Source organism: Tamandua tetradactyla, chromosome 4 (assembly GCF_023851605.1).
Source record: "Tamandua tetradactyla isolate mTamTet1 chromosome 4, mTamTet1.pri, whole genome shotgun sequence".
NCBI lineage: Eukaryota > Metazoa > Chordata > Mammalia > Pilosa > Myrmecophagidae > Tamandua > Tamandua tetradactyla.
In genome coordinates this window covers 170,570,804-170,594,424 of record NC_135330.1, presented here as the reverse complement: position 1 = coordinate 170,594,424, position 23,621 = coordinate 170,570,804, and the positions used below count along the sequence as shown (strand labels likewise).

The 23,621-nt window shown below is 36.3% G+C and overlaps 1 protein-coding gene across 1 annotated transcript in view; it reads left to right on the top strand.

The window, feature by feature from the left end:
* NALCN (sodium leak channel, non-selective) overlaps positions 1 to 23,621 on the top strand; it is a 326,977-nt gene that overhangs the window by 123,534 nt on the left and 179,822 nt on the right. Inside the window, exon 10 of the mRNA XM_077155855.1 lies at positions 7,404 to 7,535. Within this exon, the coding sequence (XP_077011970.1) occupies positions 7,404 to 7,535 (132 nt within the window). The remainder of the gene's footprint in view (positions 1 to 7,403; positions 7,536 to 23,621) is intronic.

Below are 23,621 nucleotides of genomic sequence, written 5' to 3'. Positions count from 1 at the left end.
AGCTCTTATTTTTATAATATAGTCTGTTGACATTGACTTTATTTGAGTGAGGAGCTCTCTGCAAGTGTGGCTTAAACTTCAGTCCCTTGAGTCCTTGCTTTCATGGTAGGACTCAGAACTAATATAAAGAAAAGTAACCCTTATTCTTCTGCTTGAGAGTGGACTCGAGAGTACTGATGTTCCAGACCTATAGTCTCATTACATTTTCTGGAGTAAAGGAAGGCATACATGTTCCTTGGTTAATGATAACTTTTATAGTTGTCATAATACATTTCACAGAGACCTCTATCAGCAAGTTACTTAAGGTGGAACCCTTTGGTCAGGTAGAATTTTGTTAGACTGAGTACTTTTTATATGCAATCATGTTTTAGAGGAGATGATTTGAGTTGGTGTATGTCAAAATCACTAACAATGTTGTATTAGTTTCTTATTGCTGCTGTAATAAATTACCACAAACTTAGGGTCTAAAACAGGATGAATTTATTATCTCAGAGTTCTGGTGGTCAGAAGTCTGAAATGAGTCTCACAGAGCTAAAAGCAGGGCAGTGTTGCATTCCTTCTGAGGCTCTAGGGGGAAAAATGTTTTCTTGCCTGTTCGAGTTTCTAGAAGTCACTTGCATTTCCTGACTTATGGTTCCTTTCCCATCTTCAAAGCCAGAAACATAGCATATCTTCCAAAATACCTCTCTCTCTCCTCCTCCTCCTCTCCTTCCTTACCTCTCCTCACTTCCATCATCACATCACCTTCTCTGACTCTGACAATCCTGCTTCCTTCTTTAAAATCCTGTAATCTTTGTGATTGCACTAGGCCCACCTGAATAATCTAGGATAGTCTCCCCATCTCAAGATCCTCACTTTAATCATGTTTACAAAGTTCCTTTTGCCATCTAATGTAACCTATTCACAAATTCTGGGTATTAAGACATGGACATCTTTGGGGGAGGGATTATTCCACCTAGCACAAAAACAGTGACATTTCTTATTGCTATTCCTGCCTATAGGTACTTGGGACAATGGCCAATAGCACTCTGAAGCCTTTTCCATTCACTAACTGTGACCTTGGGCAAGTTACTTGTCTTCTCTGTGCCTCAGTCACCTGACCTGTAAAATGGGAATGATAAGATATTATTTTCCCCCAAATCTTGTCATAAGTGTTGCATCAGTTGAAAGATGTTAAGTATATTTAGTTCATACTAAGTACTCCCAAAATTAGCTATAATAATGTTATATTTGTCATTAGTAGTTGGAGTATTATTATCGTACTTATCTCAGCTTAACAATATTTGTTGAATATCTTCTATAAGCTGTGGCTTCAGGGTGGGAATGAGACAATTTGATACCTACGGATAATTTATTATCTTTACCCATTTGGAGAGATATCTTTTAAGTATTTGCTTAGCATATATTTGAGGGAAAGCTTGAAAGTGCTAGAGGTTCTTACATTTTCTGTTGCCCAGAACGATTTAGCTCTGGCCCCAAATCTGCACACCCACTTCCAAGCTGGGATCCTGGAAATGGGCCACTGTAGTAAGTTGGATGGAACCTCAGAATGTGACCTTATCTGAAATAAGCAGATGTAAGTAAGGTAAACATCTCAAGGTGTGATCATCCTGGATTAGAGCAGGCTCTGAATCCAATGGCAGGTGGCCTTATAAGAGATAGAAAGGGCACAGACACATACAAACATGGAGGACAGGCACCCAGACACAGCGAAGAAGGCCATGTGAAGATGGAGGCAGAGATTGGAGTTAAGCTACTGCAAGCCAGGGAATGCCAAGGGTTGCCAGGAGCCACCAGAAGCTGTGAGATGCAAAGAATGAATTATCTCTTAGAGCCTCCAGAGGTTGTGTGGCTCTGCTGACACCTTAACATCAGAATTTTGACTTCCTGAACAGTGAGAGAATAAATTTCTATTGTTTGAAAATACCCAGTTTATTGTAATTTGTTACAGCAACTATAGGAACCAAATACAATGAGAATAGGTTCCTGGTTGGAATTATATGATTGTTTTGTGCCTCTTAGTGGGAGTTTTTACTAGTCCTCAAATGGCTAATTGAAGTGTTGCTTTCAACCACATTTATTACTTCCCTCATATGTGATTTGATAAATGCAGTTTTCCTATGACATTTCATATCTGAGGATATTTTAGAGACTGTTCTTAATGCCCAAGGCAGCTACCTACTGACCTATCTATAACCTGGCTTTGGTACAGTTACATATATGAATAAGGCACAGTCTGTGCCTTCTCAAACTTTGTAAGAGATGCAACATATAAGCAGATCATTTAAGCATAAGGGTCAATGAGGAAGAGGACCAAGCAGGGTGGCAAGTATTGGAGAATAAGGAGTTTATCAATAAAGTAAGGGGAAGGGATGGCAATCCAGGCTGGGATAGCAGCACTGCCACAGCCATGAGGCCATTAAAATGCTTGTCCATGTCCAGGAACCTCAAGCAGGTCCATAATAAATACAAAATATGTAGCTGAGAGATGGAAGATGAGCCGAGGCTGGCATGTTAAGATAGGGCCAGCTTTGATATTGGAACATTGAGGCCAAATGCCACTCCGGATTGCCCCATTTCACTGAATAGTTGGAGCTCGTTTTGATTTTTAAAACAGTATTTTCTTCTCACAGATGTACTATATTTCATCACATAAAATGAAGAAAAACACACAGGAAAAAATCGTAGTCCTCACCAGAGTGTACTAATAATATCTTGATGCATATTTTTTAGTGTCTTTTCTATACTTTCCATGTCATGATACAAATTGGAGGAAGCTGCTGGAAGGAGTTTGATGTCAGTTAGGACACCAGAGTGGTCAAAGCTGCAGGTTGCAGAAGGAAGATGAGAATGGTACTACTTATGTTTGAGGAAGTAGATAAAGGCCAGGTAAAGGGATCCTCATTAGCTGGGGTAATGGGGCTTGAATTTTATTCTGATTGCAACGAGAAGCCACTGGGAAGTTTTAAAAAGAAGTTTCAAAATGTGTTCATGGGCGGGCTACGGTGGCTCAGCAGGCAGAAATGCTTGCCTGCGATGCCAGAGGACCTGGGTTCGATTCCGGGTGCCTGTCCATGTTTAAAAAAAAAAAAAAATGTGTTCATGCTTCAAAAAAATCAATATGACTATTGTGTGAAGAATGGTCTTAAGGAAGACAAAGAAGAAGCCTTGTTAGCAGGCTGATCACCCAATGCACTCAGAGATACTTTATTTCTTAAATACTGACAGCAGGCTCACTGTAATTTCAAACGTTTTCTTTAACATACTTGTTTATTTCCATTTCTTGGTTTTATGAAAAAGTCTACGGTGATTTCTATTAATGCCCTGAAATGGGTGAGAAAGAACACATACTTTGGTCTTCATGAAGCCAACCTGACCTAGCTGATTTCTCTTTTTAGTCTTGGGATTGCAGTGAGTAGGAGGGTAGGCATTTATTTTTCTATGCAAATTTTGTATTGCCTTATTTTAAATATCCCCAGCCAATATTTGTTGTGTTCTAGTCCAGCAGTTGCAGGCTTTTAGGATCATGGAAGCGTGAAATTATAAGAGATTTCATAGGTCACCCAGTTAAACCCTCAATTCAAAGAGTACCTTTTACAACAGCGCATCTCAAGCTTTAGTAATTCCTACAGATGTGACCTGAGGACCTTGTTGAAGATGCAAATACTGATTCCATATAGGCCTGGGGTGAGGGCTGAGATTCTGCATTTCTAACAAGTTCCCAAGAGATGTTGATGCTGCTGGTCCCGGGACTGCACTTTGAGTACCAAGAAATTAGAGCATTTCTGACAGATGTTGCTCCCTGGGGAATGATTCTGTTATAGTCTCTCCTTTGCATTTTGGTAATTCCACCTGTCTCATATACAAATCAAAGCCAGACTACAAATATATTCCAGCTTGCCTGATTGTTTTTAAAGTATAAACCAAAATGACATTGCATGTCCAGGGAACTTTTAAAAAGTTGAACAGATATGTAGGGTCTGAAGAGACTTATATTAAATACATGTTGTGTGTGTGTATGTGTGTGTGTGTATATATTCTACATCCCTATTAAATAATGCAGTTGTACAAACCTTAAGTTATATAGCATTTTGTCACACTCAACTTTAACATTTTCCTTTACATTAATTTTTATAAGAAAATAAAACACTGAAAAGTAAAAATTTGGGCTTCCTAACAGATATAAGCATAAGTCAAAATATAATGTTACTAGGCCTTTTACATTAAAGTTTGAAGTACTGGATGAATTGAATTGAGTTGAAGTAGTCTTTGTCACTAGCTCTACTTTTAAAGCTGAAGCTACTGTTAATATTTAAATTTAGCTACCACACATACTTATGTATCATCTTAATTCTTATTTAATCAGGGAAAGTTATTACTTTGGAGAAAGTTGGCTAAGCAATGGTGATTATAGTGTATCAAAATCCATTGTAAGTGATTATTTTAATGACTCTGTACCAACAGGGACATGTAGACATTCAGACAAAAAACAACCTAATTATAATGACAGCACCAAAGTGAAGCTATGACAGTTACAAAACCAATTTAAAAGTTTTTTGACAGCCATGGCTAAAAGCTTTGTTTGGACCTTACAGTAATAACAGTTTATTTAAGACATAAATTCAGAGCTAAGGAAAATAGAAAGAGAAAGTTGTGGCTTTTCTGTCATGCAGATAAAATGGAAATCAGTTGAAATGTTTTTAATAGCACATTATGTTGAAAAGAATATAGAAAAAGAATAATAGTTGTGGAATTTAATTCTCACAGAGCAAGAAAGACTAAATAACAATAAAAATTTTAATGAGAATAAAATCTCACCAACTGATTTGCTTATCTGTGTTATGAAAAGCAATAGCTCCTGCAAGACAATTGATGGGCATTTTACCATGTTGATTGGCAGTTCTGGAATTTGGTTTTGTATTACTATAAAATAATGTCAATGGAAAATGGTTATAAGAATGCATCAATAGCCATGGTGACATGAAATTTTAATATCTCCTTTCCCAATGGTTCTGAAACTCTCAAATTATTAGAGCCTTATCATTTTTATTTATCTCCCCTCATTCTGGATTCAGTCATTTATATGACCTTAATTAATTCTTTGACCTTGGGCAGTTAACTCCTCATTCCTGAACAGAAAATTATCAGATTCACAGAGCTGCATATATTTTTACCTATATATAAAATATGTATGAATCATTTTATATATCAGAGCCTGGTTCTACCACGTACTTGCTGTCTGACCTCATGCAAAGCCTTGATAAAACTCTTATAATGTGGCAAGTACTGTTCTTTGTGCTTTAAAAATATTGATGCCTTTAGAAGTGATCACAATCTTCAGAGTAGATACTATTATGTCTACTTTACTGATGAGAAATCTGAGCCACAGAGAGATTAAGTAACTTGCCCAAGGCCACAGTTAAGAAGCAGTCCCATAGGGTTTATACCACACCCAGGTAATTGGTGCCATAGTCCAGGTGGTTTATCAATATTGTGTGGTGATAAAGACCACAGGAAATAACCCAAGTGGATGAGAGACGATGGCAAAGTTCTCAGGACGCTGTTGTTTTTCCTTATGCTGTCCTCATATCCTGGTTTAATTAGGTCCTTTTAGTTGCAAAGACTGTGCTCACGTCGGATCAAAGTGTAAGGATACCTGTCCCTAGATGCCAAGGAAAGCTGAATGAGGAGGCCTCGGGAAGAGAATGCAGCTGGCATGGAGGAATGTGGCTCAGGGGTTGTTGTTAAACCTCAGTTCCTTTCCATTGGTCAGCTTCCCTCTTCTCACCTATTGCCAGGGCCTTCTGCCTCTCCTCTCTCCATTCATATATCCTCTACCCCCAGAGGGAAGTAGGTTCCAGAATGGACGTTAAGCAACCTTGGGTACCCAACCTGGCTCTGCCGTTTACTTGCTGTCTGACGTCACACAAATAACTTAATCTATCTGAACTCATTGGAAAAAGTGAGCAATGTCTCCCTCCTGGTAGGGCTGTAGCAGAAACTAAAAAGTAATTGAATTAATAATATGCTTATAATATGACCTAGAATATAGTAAGCATTTAATACATGGTATCCATTATTATAATAGTCATTATTTTTGAATACCTAATTATCTCCATCCTGCTGTAGGCAGAGATCCACTGGGTCCAAATCAGTCTGACCGAATTTCAATAATTGTGTGATGATGGGAAAGCTATTTAACTTCCATTTAACTTTCTCAAACCTCTGTTTCTTTATCTATAACTTCCTAGGGCTGTTAGTACATGTGTTAATTCACATAAAGTGTGTTGAAGAGTTCCAAGCACATAGTAAGCACAATATAAATGTTAGTTATTACTAGTTGTAATACAACTTTCAATAAATATTTGTGGAAATAATAAAATAAAAATAAATGGGTATTAGTGAAAAGGTTAGAATGGGAATAGCCCGAATACCCCTAAAGAGTGGGAGAAAGATCAAAGGTGATGGTGAAGTTATACAGAGACGTTAAACATTGTTAACAAACAAATATGATTGCTGAATCACTATACTGATACTTTTTTAGCCTGCAGTACCTTAGGGCAGCTTGAAATAAAAACCTAAAACTGTGGAATTGTAACATATACCAAACTCTGAAATCTGTTCTACAACTAATTATTGTGATGTGCTTTGAAATTCATTGCTTTTATGTATATATGTTATTTAAAGAGAAAAAGACATATAACAGAGAAGATAAGATTTAACAAATGAGTATGACTGCTGAATCATTATATTCATATTTTTGTTGGTCTCCAGTGCCTAAAAGCAAAAACAGCAGCTAAAAGCAAAAACAAAAACTCATAGAACTGTGACCCATACCAAACTTTAAAATCTGTTCTATAACCATTTGTTAAAACGTACTTGGAAATGTGTTGCTTATTTGTATATATGTTTCACAATAAAAAAAAAGTCAAAAAAATAGTCATGATAAATAGGTCATAGATTCCTTCCATTTTTCCAGAAGTTTCAAAATCACCTCTAAAATATTTTCATCCAGAGTAGCTTCCTCTTTTAACTCAGAATAAAGCAATACTTTCTTGTTACTGGCTTTGTAAAAATTATTTCTCCATGCAGTCAGAATTAAAGTCAAAAATTAACTAAACAGCTAGTGAATTATAATGCAAACTATACCCAAGTTAACTGAAATATATTTTCCATTTTTAACCAAAAGCCTCTGAAACTATCTTTCCTATCACTTTTTAGCTGCCATCACTTTGCTGGCACCACCCTGCAGTAAATGACACCCATCAAGTTATCTTAGAAGCAGTGTTTTGCACACCAACAAATCTCAAAAAAGACCTTGTAGCTCAGGGTCTGGGCGCACTAATTCTATTGAACCATAAAGCTTCTCTTTTTTTAGGGTTTATCTGTTCTTTCCTCTTCAGAAAATGATGCGGTCGTCCGTTTTCCACATGTTTATCCTGAGCATGGTAACCGTGGATGTGATTGTGGCTGCCAGCAACTATTACAAAGGAGAGAACTTCCGAAGACAATACGACGCGTTCTATCTCGCAGAGGTAAGGGGTTCGCCCCAGCACAGCACACTTCCCACGGTAAAGGGGAACCGCAGACAGAGCCTTTTACAAATATGAAAATTGATTTCAACTCGTTAATTACTTGACTTAAACCAAAGCTGATTCATTGCTGCTTTTAAGTGGCTCCTTGGTCACGGTGTGGCCTGATTCATTTCCTGTCACCCTGTGCCCCAGCAATCTTCCTCACCGGATGTCACGTTGCCAAGGCAACCATTCTTTCCCGGGTCTTCCTCTGGTGCTCTTGCTGTTTTCTTAGCCACCTCTCATTTTTTTCTCCCTTTCTCATGGTGCCTTAGCCTGCTTCTACCAAGTGTAAGCAAGCACATTTCAGAAGATTGTAAATAAGTGTGCCAGTTCAGTGTCACCGGGGAAGGGCTGCAGGGGGACTTTAAAGAGATAATGCAGTAAGTCCTGTAACCTCTGTCCTCCGCTGAGGTGCTGACCTGCACGAAAGATTATAAAGTCAGAAGCAGGCAGGCTTAGTGGTGAAGTATAAAAAGTACCCAACGTGCTTATCCTAGCTTTAGGATGCTATTTCTTACTTATTCAGTAACTCTGTTAATATTTGATTCTTAAATAGCTTTCATGATTTCCAGAGACCAATGTTTTTTCATCGTTAGAAGTTATTTCTAAACTGTATCTCAGAAATCAAAGGGAAAATATGGTTGGTATTGTTTATGGAAAAATTGATTGACAAAAAACTCCTTCGAAATGCATTCATCATAAAAGTGAAGTATATGTATACAGCTGCTTCACTTCCAAATTTCAATATGTGAAAAAGGAGAACTTAAAAAACAGAAAAGCTGCAATTTGATTAATTTTATTACCAAGGTATTTTTCACATAAAAAAAAAAATGATTTCCATACAGTTGAGCTCCCTTAGATACCCAGAATTCTCCCAGTGCATTTAAAAATAGATCTTAATAATTCAAATTCAATCTACCCACACATAAACTTTTCAGAAAAAAAAATTGATTGCATATACCTATAAAATATAACCTCTATGTGGCTATCAAGAAAGTTTTGCAGAGTTATTTAGGAATACCTCTCTTCATGGAAGATTATTTCCCAAACAAAATATCATGAATACTGAAGTTTTATTTGAGTAGAGCCTCTGTGATGTTGTGCTATCTAATTGCTCCCTGGTATAGAGCTTACATGTTGACAAGAAATATGGACAGGAAACTAAGAATTTTATGTTGTGAAGAACTAATGACATAGGCTTATAAAGAAATAATATCCAGCCCAACCCCTGAAAATTGGTATAGCTTTGCTACAACTCTGTGTCCACAGAAAATGGAACCTCTTTCATTAAAAGCAGAAGGGATCACAGATCAATAGTAATATTTGCAAGTTTCTAAAACAGGTATAGGAAGTTGAAGGAATCTCCATTAAGCAATGTCTGTTTTTCCTGGGAAGTAGAAAACAAGGTCTGCATCGAGCTTGATGATGAGAAAATGACATAGGAAGCTGAAGGAGAAAGAAGGTAGTAAATGGCTACTATGGAGAATATATGAGAGTTTATTAAAGATATATCAAATGCAATGTTAAAGATCCACCTGAATTTTGAGACTATAAATCTATAGTGAATCTAATTTAGACAGATTGGTGACTTTCTTAGTTCTTGTACAAGGGGGGAGAAAGGCAACATTTAGACTGATCCAGTATTAGGGTTTCATCAAGCTAGTGGTGCTGAGAAACAAGGAGATAAGGGATTAAAGGTGGCTGGCAAACATGTTGAAATGATGACCCTGTAGTCTACATTGGATAAAGAGAGTAGTGAAAATAAGAGACTAAAAGAGAAAAAGTAGAGGGATGGATGGAAAATATGGTTGGAGTGACAGGATAAGAGAACTAGAAGATAAGGCTGTGACCAGAGCGTGGGATCCTGAATTTTACAATCCCAGAGTAATTCTGGGTGACAAAATACAAAATCTAGGTAGTCACATAGATGTGGGTGACTTAAATACCATGATGGAGTAAAGGCAAAAATGGCAACAAACTGGCAAAAATGGCAAGCGAAGATGCAGGCTGAATCTTCACATGGACATCGCAGTCTCTCAAAGAGCGGTCAGTTCCTGGGGAGAGAGATGTCGTCAGGGGTCAAAGTCAAGGAACAGGAGAGATGACTGACCAACAGAGTAATAGGGGAGCCCCAGGGAGTGCAAGGAAAGAGGATGTTTCAGCCCTATGAAATTCATCTCAAAGGCTGAGGTTGTCCTTTAGCATTGAGGACAGGGGCTTGGACATGGTAATGTGGCATCTCTCCCCCACACACGCATTATGCTGCCTGGGACGTAGGCAACATGCAAGTCCTTTCGTGGGGAGGCGTGCCTCCAGGAGAGAGTTGTTTAGTTCACTTAATCAACTATTTGGACATGATTTATTCTTATATTACTTGAGCATTCGGAATTTATTCCACTTCTATTGTATAGTTTTGACATTTGGGTTTCCTAAAGTATGTTCAGTCTTTATTCAAATTACATTATCACTTTTCCTTGTTGGCTGGAACTTGTACACAAGTCAAAGTGGTTTGTTTCAAATGAGAATAAATAAGTCATTTTAAGTAAATTTATTTTTAATAAAATATGCTTTACAATAAAAAGCTTATAAAGATGTTTTGAATTTAAGCCAAGGGTCAGCAAACTTTTCTTGAAGAGTCAGATAGTAAATATTTTAAGCTTTGCATGTCAGACACTCTCTGTCTCAACTACTCAACTCTGCCTCCTGCCCTTGTGCAAAAGTAGCTGCAGACAATTCTGATAGTGGTTGCATCCTAGTAAAATTTATTTTAAAAAGTAGACAATTGAGCTGAATCTTGATTTAAGGTTTAGAAACGGATCATGTTAACTAATGTCCTCATGTGTAAAATGTAAATTTACTAATATTAACAAGAATAATAGTGACCATTTTTCAAGGGTCTACTATTGACCAAGTGCTTAAAGAAATTAAATGATTCCTTTTAATCCTCAAAACAGCTATAAAACTATCAGTTAAAGCTTATGGACTATAATGAAACAGTATTTAAGGCAATAACATTATGTAATATTTTAGAAATTTTTATTTTTTAAATGTACCACAAAAGCTTTTAGAAAGTGTTTTGTTGAGTTCCCACAGAATAAAATAACTTAGAAAATCCAAAATAAACCACTCTACCCATGAGGCGTCAACTCACAGTCTTAAAAAATTATCCTTTAAGCATAAATTAAGCTGCTTAGCTACTGCTTTGAAGCTGGAGACTTATGTTGTTGCTTTGGATTAATTAACCTAAATTTAGAAGTAGTTAACAAACAGGAAAAAAAAACATATCTTTATTATCTAGGCTGTACATAAACATAAAAAAGTAAAAAGATTTATTTTCTTTTGTAAGAGTTTTCATTTCTCATTTTAGCCTAAAAGAATGTATTGTTATTAATATAATACATAAAATCATATTTTATGAAGAACATAATCACATTATATAATATATATTCTCATATTCTTAATAATAAAATAAAATATAAAATTTTTCTTCTATATTCTTATGTAAATATATAAATATATAGCTGTATATCCATTAGGTTGGCATTTAAGAAAAATGTACAGCACAGTGAGAAGGTACAATGGTGCAGACACTGTGGAAAATAGTTTGGTGGGTCCTCAAAAAGTTAAACATAGAATTACCATATGACCAGGCAATTTCACACCTAGGTGTATACGCAAAAGGAGTGAAAGTAGAGCTTCAAAAGATAGTTGTCAGCGGGGTACAAGGGTAGCTCAGTGGTAGTATAATCGCCTGCCATGTAGGAGACCCAGGTCCCATTCCTGGCCCGTGCTCTCCCCACCCCCCACTCCCAACAACAACAACAAAAATTCAACAAATGGTGCTGCAATAACGGGAGTAGTCCCAATAAAAAAAAAATGAAATGTGACCCCCACTCTACAGTATACAAAAAGAAAAAAATAAAAGAAGAAAGAAAGTTGTCCACCGATGTTCATGGCAGCATTATAAAAAGTGAAAACAATCCAAGTCCGTCAGCAGATGACTAAATAGTAACACATAATGGGATATACACATACAATTAAATATCATTCAGCCATAAAGAAGAATGAAATTTGATGCATGCTACAACATGGATGAACCTTGAAAATATTATACTAAGTGACACAGGCCAAACACAAAAAGACAAATATTGTATGATTCAGTGTATATGAACAGTCTAGAATAGACAAATTCATTCAGACCAAAAGTAAATTAAAGGTTACCAGTGGCTGGGTGGAGCAGGAAATAGGGAGTTATTGCTTAATGAGTGCCAGGGATTAGGAAGATGAAAGAGTTTGGGAAATCAGTTTTGGTGATAGTTGCATAACATTGGGAATGCAATTGAATGCCATTTAATTATACACTTAAAAATGGCAGATTTTACTTTATATATATATATATATATATATATATATATATATATATATATATATATATACATATCTCACAATAATTTTTTAATACTTCTATTTCACTTCCACAGCCAAAGGGAAGTAAATGTCATTCACCTCAAAAAAAAAAAAAGTATCATTCCAGGGTAATATATAGGGAGTTAAAGATTTTAACAAAATTTCTCTTGTAAGAAAGCCACAAAGTAGTGGAAGAGACGTGGCAATGAGGCTGGCAGTTCTCACAGAGAGGAAATCTGTTTAATAGCCCAGAGTTACCCCTGCTGGTGCTCAGGTCTCCAAGTCACTCTAGTCTCCTCTGTCCCTACCTGAATGCGGGTTCCAGACCCTATTCCAGCCTTCAGGTGTTGGGCTGTGAGGAGCATTGCCCATTTCCTGATGAAAGCAGAGGTGAGATAGAGGAGGGAATCTATGCTACACACCCCACAATAACTTAACTAAAACTCCCCATCAAGAAATGCCTCTTCTGGCAAGTCTGTCTTTATCTCCTTCCCACCCACCCACCCCTCCCAGCAGGGAGCCAGGTGGCTCTCTCCACCTTCCTTCTGTACATCAATTCTACTCAGTACCCACATGTTCTTTGCACAGCAAAACAAAAGGCCCTGCTTTAAAAGGATGTAGACTTTCAAAATACAGTCTTGTCATCAACCACTGTTTCTTAAGTACTCTCTTAGTGCCTCATGTCCCCTACAGAGCATTTCTTCCAAATACATACAATTTCCCTTCAAAGATATCATGAGTATAAAATTCTTCATCTCATTCCAGCTGTGAAGACAGAGAGAGCAGAGTGGATGGAGTTCTGACTACTATGTGCCAGTTGTGCTTTGTGATGGAAAAAAGTCACAAGTGAATAAAGTGAGAAAGACCTGGTCATGAATCTATAACTCCTTCAGGGACTTATCTCTACTTCTATGCTGTCTAGAGCTGGAAGAACCTTAAAAGAGTATCTATTATATTCCTGGATGAGGTTTATATCTTCAGTTTGTAGGAATTAAATGATATAAAGCAAGAAATGTTAGAGAATTTAGGAGAAGATGGAATGATTCCCAAGCCAGGGTTTGTCTCAACACTTCATATCTGTGTGAACTGTTTTAGCTCTCAAGTCCATGATTCCAGTAGATCTTCTAAAAGCATACTCTATTGCAGTAAAGATCTAAATTATTGGGAAGGCTGTTTTCTCAGAGATGATAAGATTCATAACCTGCCAAAGGCACTCATTATTTGAAAACACCTGTAGATTGAAAAATTGATGTTGTTTCTAAAAGGGATTGGTCAAGAGAAATGGCTGTAAGAGTAAATTAATTAATCAATATGATTTATTTTGGGACAGTTTGGACTTATTCCCGTCAAATACTTAGGAAGTCAAATGCAACCATTAGCCTCATTTTATTACATCAAAATATATTGCCAGACTCTGTTTTTCTATATTTATCTTTTTATTCTTTTTTTGAAGATGTTATCCTTTGAAAATATGATTTTTTAAATTTCTTTCTTAATTAATAATCAGTACATATATTCCCACAAGTAAAGAAAATTATATAACCAATATCTGGGTATTCACCATACAACTTCATAAAAAATAACTTTCCTTGGTTGCTTCAGACTTTTAATTCAGAAATAAAATATTATAAACAGAGTAGATGTTCACTGTATAACCCTCCTTGAGTTCATCCTTCTTCTGATTCTACAGACAACCAAATTTATCATTCCTATGCATGTTTTATAAGAGTGTTTTGGAAATAGATTATGTTGATAAATTTAGTATTTGTTTATTTATTTTACATATAATGGCAATGGATATTTCAATTGCTTCCACACTTCTGCTATTGAAAGCAATGCTTCATTAAGCAATTTTTGAGTTTTTATGTCACTTTTGGGTGGGTCTTTCTAGGGCATACACCTAGACTTGAAATTGCTACATTATAGGATATGATCACATTCAACTATGCTAGATATTGGTAAATTGCACTTCAAAGTGCTCATATCTGTTTGCATTCCCACCAGGATGTATGAGCAGCCCCATTTCATGCTAAACTTCCTTATATTCAGAATTTTCAATTTTCTATCAATCTGATAGAACTGATCATTTTAGTTTTAATATACATTTTCCTGATTATTATGGAGACTTGATTTTGCTTCATATTCTCCTGGTCCTGGTTTTTCTATTCTGTGAATTTACCCTTTCAGATCTGGACTCTAGCTATTTTTTATTCAGCTATAGGATGACATGATTGAAGAATTTCATCATTTCATGTCATTTTCCCAATAAATGTTATTAATTTAATATTATAAGATTTAGCAGCCTTTCATTATTGGGTTGGCTCTTTTGTGTCTTGTCTACCTCAGGGTCACTAAAGGTATTCTCCTATATTAATACCTAAGAGTTATGAAGTTGGGTTTTCACACTTCAGTCTCCAATACACCTGGAATGTATAAGGAGTCAAACTACTTTCTTCTTTTTCCTACATGTAACCAAATTTCCCTCTACCCTTCATTAAAAAGTCCATCTTTCCTCACATTTGCTGTGCCACTCCTGTCACATGCAAGGTTTATACCTGTTTCTATACACCCTGGTCTGTATGTCTATATATCTAACCTTTACTTGATAAGATATCATCTTAAGAACAAGTCTTTCTAATAAACCCTGATATCGGTTAGGGCGAGTGCACTGATTTTGGTATTGTTCTATAGATTTATTGTTTTTGTCCTTTATCATGCTAATCTTGCTCTAAATTAGGAAAATTTAACCAGTTTTACCAATGAGATTTCACTGATATTAAGGACATCTCTGTTTAGTTATTTGTGTCTTCTTTAATGTTTCTAAATAATGTTTTGTAATTTTCTCCATAGGTCTTATACATGTTTTGTTAAATTCATTCTTGGAAATCCTACAGTTTCTTTTATGAAGGAACCTATCACATTTTAATTAGTTATTAGTGAAGTAGGAATGGTATTGACTTGTCAATGTTGATCTCATAGCCAGCAATTTCACTGCAATTTCTTATTTGTTATAATGTGTCTATATATTTGCTTGATATTTCTATATAAACAATCTATATTATCATCAACTAAGGAGATTTTCTCCCTCTTTTTCCAATTCTTGTGCCTCTGTTTGTCATCCTCTTCAATTGTCCTGGCTTGGGTCTCTAGTAAAATGCTGAAAAACAGCAATGACAGTGGGTAGCCTTGTCTTTTTCCTATCTTTTATAACATGAATGCTTATCATTTCATCATTAATGGTGTTTGGAGTTTTTTTATAGATGCCCTTTATCATGTTAATGAAAGTCACTTCTATTGCTAAGAGTTTTTCTCATAATGAGTTGCTTTTATCCAATGTTCTTTCTACATCTATTAGGCTATATAGATTTTCTTCTTTAATTTCTTATGGCAGCAGATTATAATAATGGATTTTCTGATGCTGAACTATTTTAGATTCCTGGGCTATTTGATTTTGAAGCATTATTATTATTATTATCCATGTCCAACTAGCTTCCATTATATTTAGGATCTTTGAATCTCTGATCATAAGTGTGGTTGCTCTGTGATTTTATTTTCTTTTACCTTCCAAGTCTGGTTTTGTTAGAAAAGTTATACTTTTCTTCGTAAAATGAAATAGGTATTTTTTCCCTCTTTTTCTCTTCTGTGAAAGAAATAAAAAAGCTCCCCTGTGACACCATCTGGCCTTGGTGTTTGCAGTGAGGACTTTAGTAGAATAGAGGGAAAAGAGAATTTGATTAATGATTTGATTTCTTTAGGGTTTATTGCTTGGTCTTTATACTTACTAGTTTTAACTAATATTTCATATTTATATAGTGTTATCTTATTTTTTTAATTTCAGCTGTACCAGTCTTTGTTCATAATATTGTTTATTTGCAACTTCTCTTTTTTATAGATGAATTTTTTCCCCAAGAAATCAGCTTTCAGTTTGGCTGATAGTAACAATCCCTACTCTATCTGAAATCATCCGGTTAATTTGTTCCTAATATTTTGTGTTGTTAATTCCCTCTGTTTCTGCTCTTACCTTTGTTATTTTCTTCTTGTTACTTCTACTTATCTCTTTAGTCACCTTAAATAAAGTTTTTTAAATGTCTTTGACAAGATTAATTTTATCTAGAGTGAATTCATAGTCTGACTTTTTAATTTTGTTGTCTTTCTTGTCATTAGAATTCTCATGCCTTTTTGAATTTTGGCTTGCCAGCCTATTTTTGGTGAGAGATTTCGGTTTTTTCTCTCACCCTCTGTGCTCACCCCTACTTTCTTAGTGATACAGTAGTTGCTTCTACACAGATCCTGGGTCCCCTCCCAGAACCAAGTCTTTAGTGTCATTGGAGGCTGCTGGCTACCTGTGATATTGAAATATCATATCTCTTGTGACTAATCAGAAGGAAGCACAATCTGATCTTTCTTATGAGCTGAATAGTTATCCTCCTTAGGTCCCTAGAATTGTAGCTCTCCATAAAGCTGTAGCCCAGACTGTACATAGTCTTCAGCTTCATTTCCCAGTCCCTGCCTTCAAGCCATGGAAGTTCTTGTCTTCACCTTACCTGGGACACTTCTGTCCCCTTATTCTATAGGAAACACCCTCCAGTCCAAAATTGCCTACTTCCTGACCCGGCATGCATCTCAGTTGCATTTCTGATCAAAAGGGAGATTTACCTTGTTTAGAACCAAAAGATGTCCTCTGGCTTCCTGTTTTATCTTTGATTGCTAAGTGTTTAGAACAGAGGGGCTTTCATAAAGCATTGTGTCATCTTGACAGGAAGTTCTCTTATCTAGAAAAGTAATTTCTGTATTCCTCTGAAACCATTTGGTTTTGTGATATTTATTAAAATGAAATTAAGTAGAAGGGCCATTTATTTTCATTCCAACCCATATTTGAGTTCATTAATCATAAGAAATGACCACATTAAGAAAGTAACCCATCTTGCCCCAGCAGCAGTCTTTGGCATTAAGGTTAATTTCGTTCTTCTGGGAAACTTTAATTAAATAGTTTTCTTCTGACAATTACAGATTTTTCAGTTTCTAAAGAATGTAGGCAGTATCTTGTTAGGTAGAAATAATGAATGATGATATTTTGGACTATTCAACCATCCACCTCAAAAGTCTACTCTTTAACCATATAGAATACTGAAAATACATTATAAATTAAGAGTAGGTGACTTTACAGACACCCCGAGGATGATGGAGATAATCACTTACTCTGGAATTACTAAATCTAAATTTCATCTAGGGGAAAAGGTTTGTCTGAACTGAATTTCTTGTGAATTTTGTCTTGTAACTTTCCTTTGTGATGAAAATGCATTAATTTCCTCAGAAACATCATTCTATTTCTTTGAGATTATGAAATAGAGACTGCAGTAAAAAAAAAAAAAACTTGGATAATAAATTTCAAATAGTTTTCCACATACAAGCAGTACCTCTCCAATTTTATCATCATAGACCCACATGGCACAATAAGCTAACTTATCATTTGTCACCTATAAATGTTCATACATTATTCACTGAATTAAAAAGATGGAGCAATTTCCATTGTTCCACTTATATTAAACATGCCATTTTCCATTCAGTTACTTTTCTCCTTAGGTTCAGAGCTTTGGCAGTCTTCTTGTTTTTACCTAGTAGCCTCACAGATCCAGTTACAATTCTTTAAGAAAATAAGCATTTGAAGCTAATTCCTCACGCTTCTCACTCCAAAAAAAATTATTTTATGAGTTATGTGCTGTCCTGAGAACAAACAGAAATAATGTTGTTTCCCAGCATGATAACTCCTTTATTGTTTTTATCCGCCTTCCATTATTGATTGTTTTCTTGAAGACAAGAGGGTTTGCAATATATGCAATAAATAGCATATGCATTATTATAAAATGAAAATTTTGGAAAACAAATAATAAAATATAGTATTTAAAGTATTCATAGAACCTTCATTCTTAATAATGTTAATTAAACTATTCTATGATGACATCAAACCAGGAATATCTGTGTAGCTTGCAGTCTCTCAGGGAAAGAAAGCACCCCAAGTGGATGAACGTTGGCTCTTGGGGGTGATGAAAAAACCTCTCTTTATATATAAAACACAGATAAATAGGCATAATATATAAACAGATATACAATACATCTGTAGTACTCACATTCCATATGGGGTGATTTTTGGGGGGTTGAGTCTTAAAAGGCTCCTTAGGGGAGCAACAAAAAGTTGGGTATTGTTGGGAAACACTACTTTTAGGAATTGTAAAAGACAAATATTTTATTTTTTCAAGTATTGTTTCCAATTTATTTTCCAAGTAATAAGACAAAAATACTTATGGAAATTCATTATGCACTTACAAATCTTTCTTTAGCTCTCATTACAAATGTGACTTTCAACTTATAAGTACCCACATATGGCATCATGTACTGCAAGGAGACGAGACAGAGGGAAAGCACTTGGTGTAGGAGCTGCAGATAAAGGGCACAAGCCATTGCAACGCTCCCAACCTACCCCCTTCCACACGCTGCGCTGCTGACAGCTTGGGATTTGCAGAAAACCCCATGCTTGGATACATGCTTAGATGATTGCTGTGGGGAATCTTTCCAGGTAATTAAGTTCTGCAGATAGCCCAGTAGCCTTCTTACTTTTAGACAGTGAACAGCTGAGCCTGGCAAGTTCCTTATAGTCCAGCTACTGGCAGGTTGATTTCACTGAAACAGGCTGGAGTCACCCGTGGAGAAGTTGTTTCTCCAAGTTTGCTTCCTTACCACCTTCATCCACTTCTTCTGAGTTGTTATATTTTGTAATTAAATCCTATGCTAAATCCTATCCATAACCTGTACTAAAATAACTAGCAATCACTTGAGCTAATTTAATTTTCCTAAACCCTTCATTTAATTCCTGACATAATTCTCCCCTCTGCCAGAAAAAATGCATAATTTCAAGTAAGTTAGGCGTATTTTTATGTATACTGTTTTCCTTAGAATTTTATCACTTTGGAGCTAATAGTCTTTTTAGAGAATTAGAGTGTTAGTTTATAAAAATTAACAAATTATACCAAAAGTGAAGTATTTGATCCGAGAAGAATCTGGAATCTGGAATTAGGAATTCTAGAAAGAAAATCAGTGGGAATGTGGGCACTTAAATGTAATCAGGTAATACTTTGCTAAATGTTTTTTAGTGCTTTTCAGTGTCTTTTAAAAGTTTGTAGTTTCCCCACAGAGCAAATAAAAATGCAAATGGCTCCAGCTGCATATTTTACTATTAATTATGGTGGTTAAATAGATTATTCCACCTGTCTTTTTTATAGCAAATGCAAAGTTAGTTAAGTGATTAATTGTATTTATATATAATTAAGTAGACAATCTGTTTGGATATATTTCAAGTATTTATTAGTATTTTTCTACTTAAAAAAGAAAGTCCATGTTAGAATGGATTACCACTCCTTCCTTTAGAAGGAAAATTGTAATCTGACAACACAAGTGGAGGGAGAGAGGGTGATGGAAGTTCTCACTGTTGGTCCCTCTGGGAATGCACCAGCTAAGCTAGGCATGTGGATGGTATCTTCAGGGTATGAATGAATTTCAATTTCTCCCAAAATCCCCCAGGATCTCTGGGGGAGAGAGTTTAGACTGAACTTCCCTGTACTTATTGCAGCCCCTGGACTACGAAGCCACTGCTAGAGAGGAATTGCCTCTTGTTAGGACTTGCGGCAAAGGCTTCCGACCTCTGATTCCCTAAAACTGCTATTCAGAGACAAAAATATTTTGATCCTCTTGCAGAGTATTTGCAGCTTCCAGCCCTGTTGCTTTTGGTCCAGGGGTTCTGGCAGAATCTTGCTGATCTCAATGACCCATGAAGTGAACCTCAGAGGAGGCTGAATTTCTTCCAGGAAGGGCTTGGGAAAGAGCTCCCCTATCCCTAAGGAATCCTGACCCAGAGCCAATTCCTCCTGATGCTCAGAGAGGACAGTCATCATGCTTCCTACTGTGCCTCATTTGCCACTCCTCAAGGGACCATAGACCATAAAAGACTAACCATGAGCAGACAGAGAAAAATTATTTTCACCCAAAGGGACCCAGAAACTGAGTTAAATCTATAGTGATCATCAGTTTCTCAATCAAGTAGACCTGATGAAAGAGACAGGAGAGTTTTGTTTGTTTCTTGTTTTACATGGAGAGGAAATTAAGGCACAAAACAAACTTTCTGAAACTTGAAAAATTTCAAAACTGGAGCTGAAAAGAGAGTTTGGTCATTGTTAAGAAGCTAATTGAAGGAAAGCAAGAAATTAAAATTTCCCTGAACTGAAGAAAAGCATAATTTTTTAGATTTAAAGGGTTTATTAAGTCTCAGAGATTAAATGAAAACAGGAACATTCCTAGGCATTTTCTAGTGGACTTCCTAGCTTACAAGCATGAAGAAAAAAATCTTTTTAAATTTCTGAACAGACATAAGTAACCATAAAAGTGAAGATAAACATATTGTGCATTGGGGTACACTTACAATATTGGGAATTAGTAAGAGATGATGAAGATAGGCAGGTGGGGGGGGGCAGGGAGAGAGAGAAAGAGAGAGAGAGAGCTAAGAGAAAAGAACTGCAACACAAGATCTCCAGACAGCTAAACTATTCATCTGCCAGTGTTAAAATGCATTTTATATGTGAAGGGATTAAGAGAGCATACAACTTTTGAAATTTATTTGAGGAAACTACTTCAAATTATGCAAAAGATAAGTAAATCTATAATTCAAGTAAAAAAAAAAACTAAGAGGGGATGAAAAGGAGAGAAAATTGTTAGGCATTGGATCTAAATAGAAGATAGTAAGAAAAATGTTAAATAGGGATCTTTGAAAAAAAGAGAAAAGAAGTGCAGTTCAAGAATTAGAATTGAAATTATAAACTACCTCAGCAAAATCAAGAGCTGGGAAGGGATGTGAAATCAATGGAGTGTGGGATTATGGAATTGTATTATAAAGATTGCACATTGGCAGGTGTGTGAGGAATGAGTGAGCAAGCAAATTTGTGTGGGAGAGAAGTTTGCAATTATTCAACTTTGAGACAATAACAAAAAGTATAGATTGATTTATGACCAATATAATTTAAACTAGGGGTAATAACAGCAGTGTAGAATGCCAAAGTAAAAAGAGAGGGGGAAGAATTTGACAAAGCCAGAAATATATGAAAATATTAATTTATAAACTAGCAATGATATACAATAGATATGAAACATAAGACCAAGTTTATCCCTAGCATAACAAATGTAAACATGTTGAATTTTCCTATCAAAAGACATAGATCAAAGTAATTCCTATTCAAATTCCAACAGACTCTTTTACAAAAACAATAAAGGCTAATTCTGAAATTTACATGGAATTGCAAAGGACCCTCCATAGTAAAACATTTTGAAAAAGAAGAACAAATTTGGAGGATTCACACTTTCAGATTTTAACACTTAATACAAAGCTGCAGTATTCACAACAGTGGTGTAAGTAATTAAAGTACTACAGTACTTTTACTACAGTAAAATAATACCTCAGCAATGAAAGGGCTAGCTTAAGGATAGACATATAAACCAATGGAATAGAATTGAGAGTCCAAAAATAAGCCAGTACATCTATGACCAAGTGACTTTCAACAAGGGTGTCAAGACCACTCAATGGGGAACATATAGTGTCTTCCATAAATGGTGTGGCACAACTGGATAGCCACATGCAGAAGAATGAAGTTGGATCCCTACCTTACACCATGTACAAAAATTAATTCAAAATGGATTTAAAGGGCTATGCAACTGGCCCCTGCGCAAGGATGACACGCAAATTCATGAAGCGTTCCATATTTTTAAAAAAAAAAATATATATATAAAGGGCTGTGCTATGGTGGCTCAGTGACAAGAATTCTTGCCTGCTGAGCCAAAGACCCAGGTTTGATTCCCAGAGCCTGCCCATGCTAAAAAAAAAAAAAAAAAAAAAAAAAAAGGATTAAAGATCTAAGTATAAGAACTAAAACTGTAAAGCTCCTAGAAGGATAAGTAGAGATAAATCTTTGTGATCTTTGGCAACAAATTCTTAGTTATGACACCAAAAGTGCATGCAACAAAAGAAAAAATAAATAAATTAGACTTCACCAATATTTAAAACTTGTGTATACCAAAGGTATCAAGAAAGTGAAAGGACAACTTTCACAACAGAAGAAAATATTTGCAAATCATATATCTGATAAGGGTATAGTATGCAGAATATACAGAGAACCCTTACAACCCAACAACAAAAAGATACCCTAGCTAATTTAAAAAACAGAAAAAGGAGTTGAATAGATATTTTTTCCAAAGAAGCTATACAAATGGCCAAGAAATACATGAAAAAAAATGCTAAACATTCATGCTCATTAGAAAATGCAAATCAAAACCACGAGATACCACTTCATAGGCAGTAGAATGGCTATCATTTTAAAAAATAAGTGTTGGTGAGGATATGAAGAAATAGAAACCCTCATAAATTATGGGTAGGAATGTAAAATGATTCAGCTACTGTGGAATACGGTTGGGTAGTTCTTCAAACAGTTAAACATCAAAATACCATATGACCCAGCAATGCCACTCCCAGTCGTACACCTAAAAGAATTGAAAAGTGACAAACACATGTAAATGCATTTCATAACAACACTATTCACAATAGCTAAAAGGTGAAAACAACCTAGTTGTCCATCAATAGAGGAATGGATAAATCAGTTGTGTTATATGAAAGGTTTAGGAGGTGACAGGGTGAGAAAGAAGAAAGGTACACCAGGAAATTTAAAGTGTGGGGGGGGTATTTCTGCACTCCTGGGCAGAACTCACCAGACCCAAGATGGAGGGAGGTGAGTGCGCACGCGGGCTTCGGTGCAGGCAGCTTTTAAGGATGGAGGTCAGGTGATGTCTGGAAGGGGCGGTTCATTAGTTCCGGAAGTCAGGTTGGGAGGGCTGACACAGCCTCCGCAGCTCCAGGTGCAGTGCCCTTCCCCATTCCCCCGACCTAACATTTAAGCCTTTTTGTGATAATAGGGTGCCGAGATCTTTCTGGTCTCTTCCTGCTGTAATAGGGCGGCGTGGGGTTATAGGCTGGAACTGTCATACCCAGGGGAGTGGGGAGGCTGGCTGTAGGAATCTGGTGAGGAAGGCAGATGATGATAATGATGCGGGGGCATTTGGTTGACTGCTACCCGGATAGTTCCTTTATGCATCCCTGAAGGAAGTTGAGGAGGTAGGGAGCTAGGAGGAAAAAGAGACAGATTAGGTTAAAATACTATGTCCCAGCGCCCCTCCTGCTGCAGCTGAGGCTGCAACTGAAGCAGTTAGGCTGATGCTTACTAGGATAGGAAGAAAGGCAGCCCTTTTTGAGCAAGGAAGGGGCAGTAGCCAAGCATGGTCCTGGGGCAGTGGAGTGAAGGCACTTGGTAAGAGTTCCATTACACCAGAAATATTGTCCTTTGGGGGCATGGGTGGTGTTGTGGATAGTGACGTTAGTCTGGCACTTGCTATGAAGTTTTGTATGAGGGTTTTTTATCCAGTGTAGTGAGGCTCCTAATTTGGCAAGAAGATCTCGCCCCATTAGCGGGCTGGGGCAAGAAGGCATTACTAAGAAAGAATGTATAATGGGGTACCCTTCTATTAAACATGTAAGTGGTCCAGTAGTTA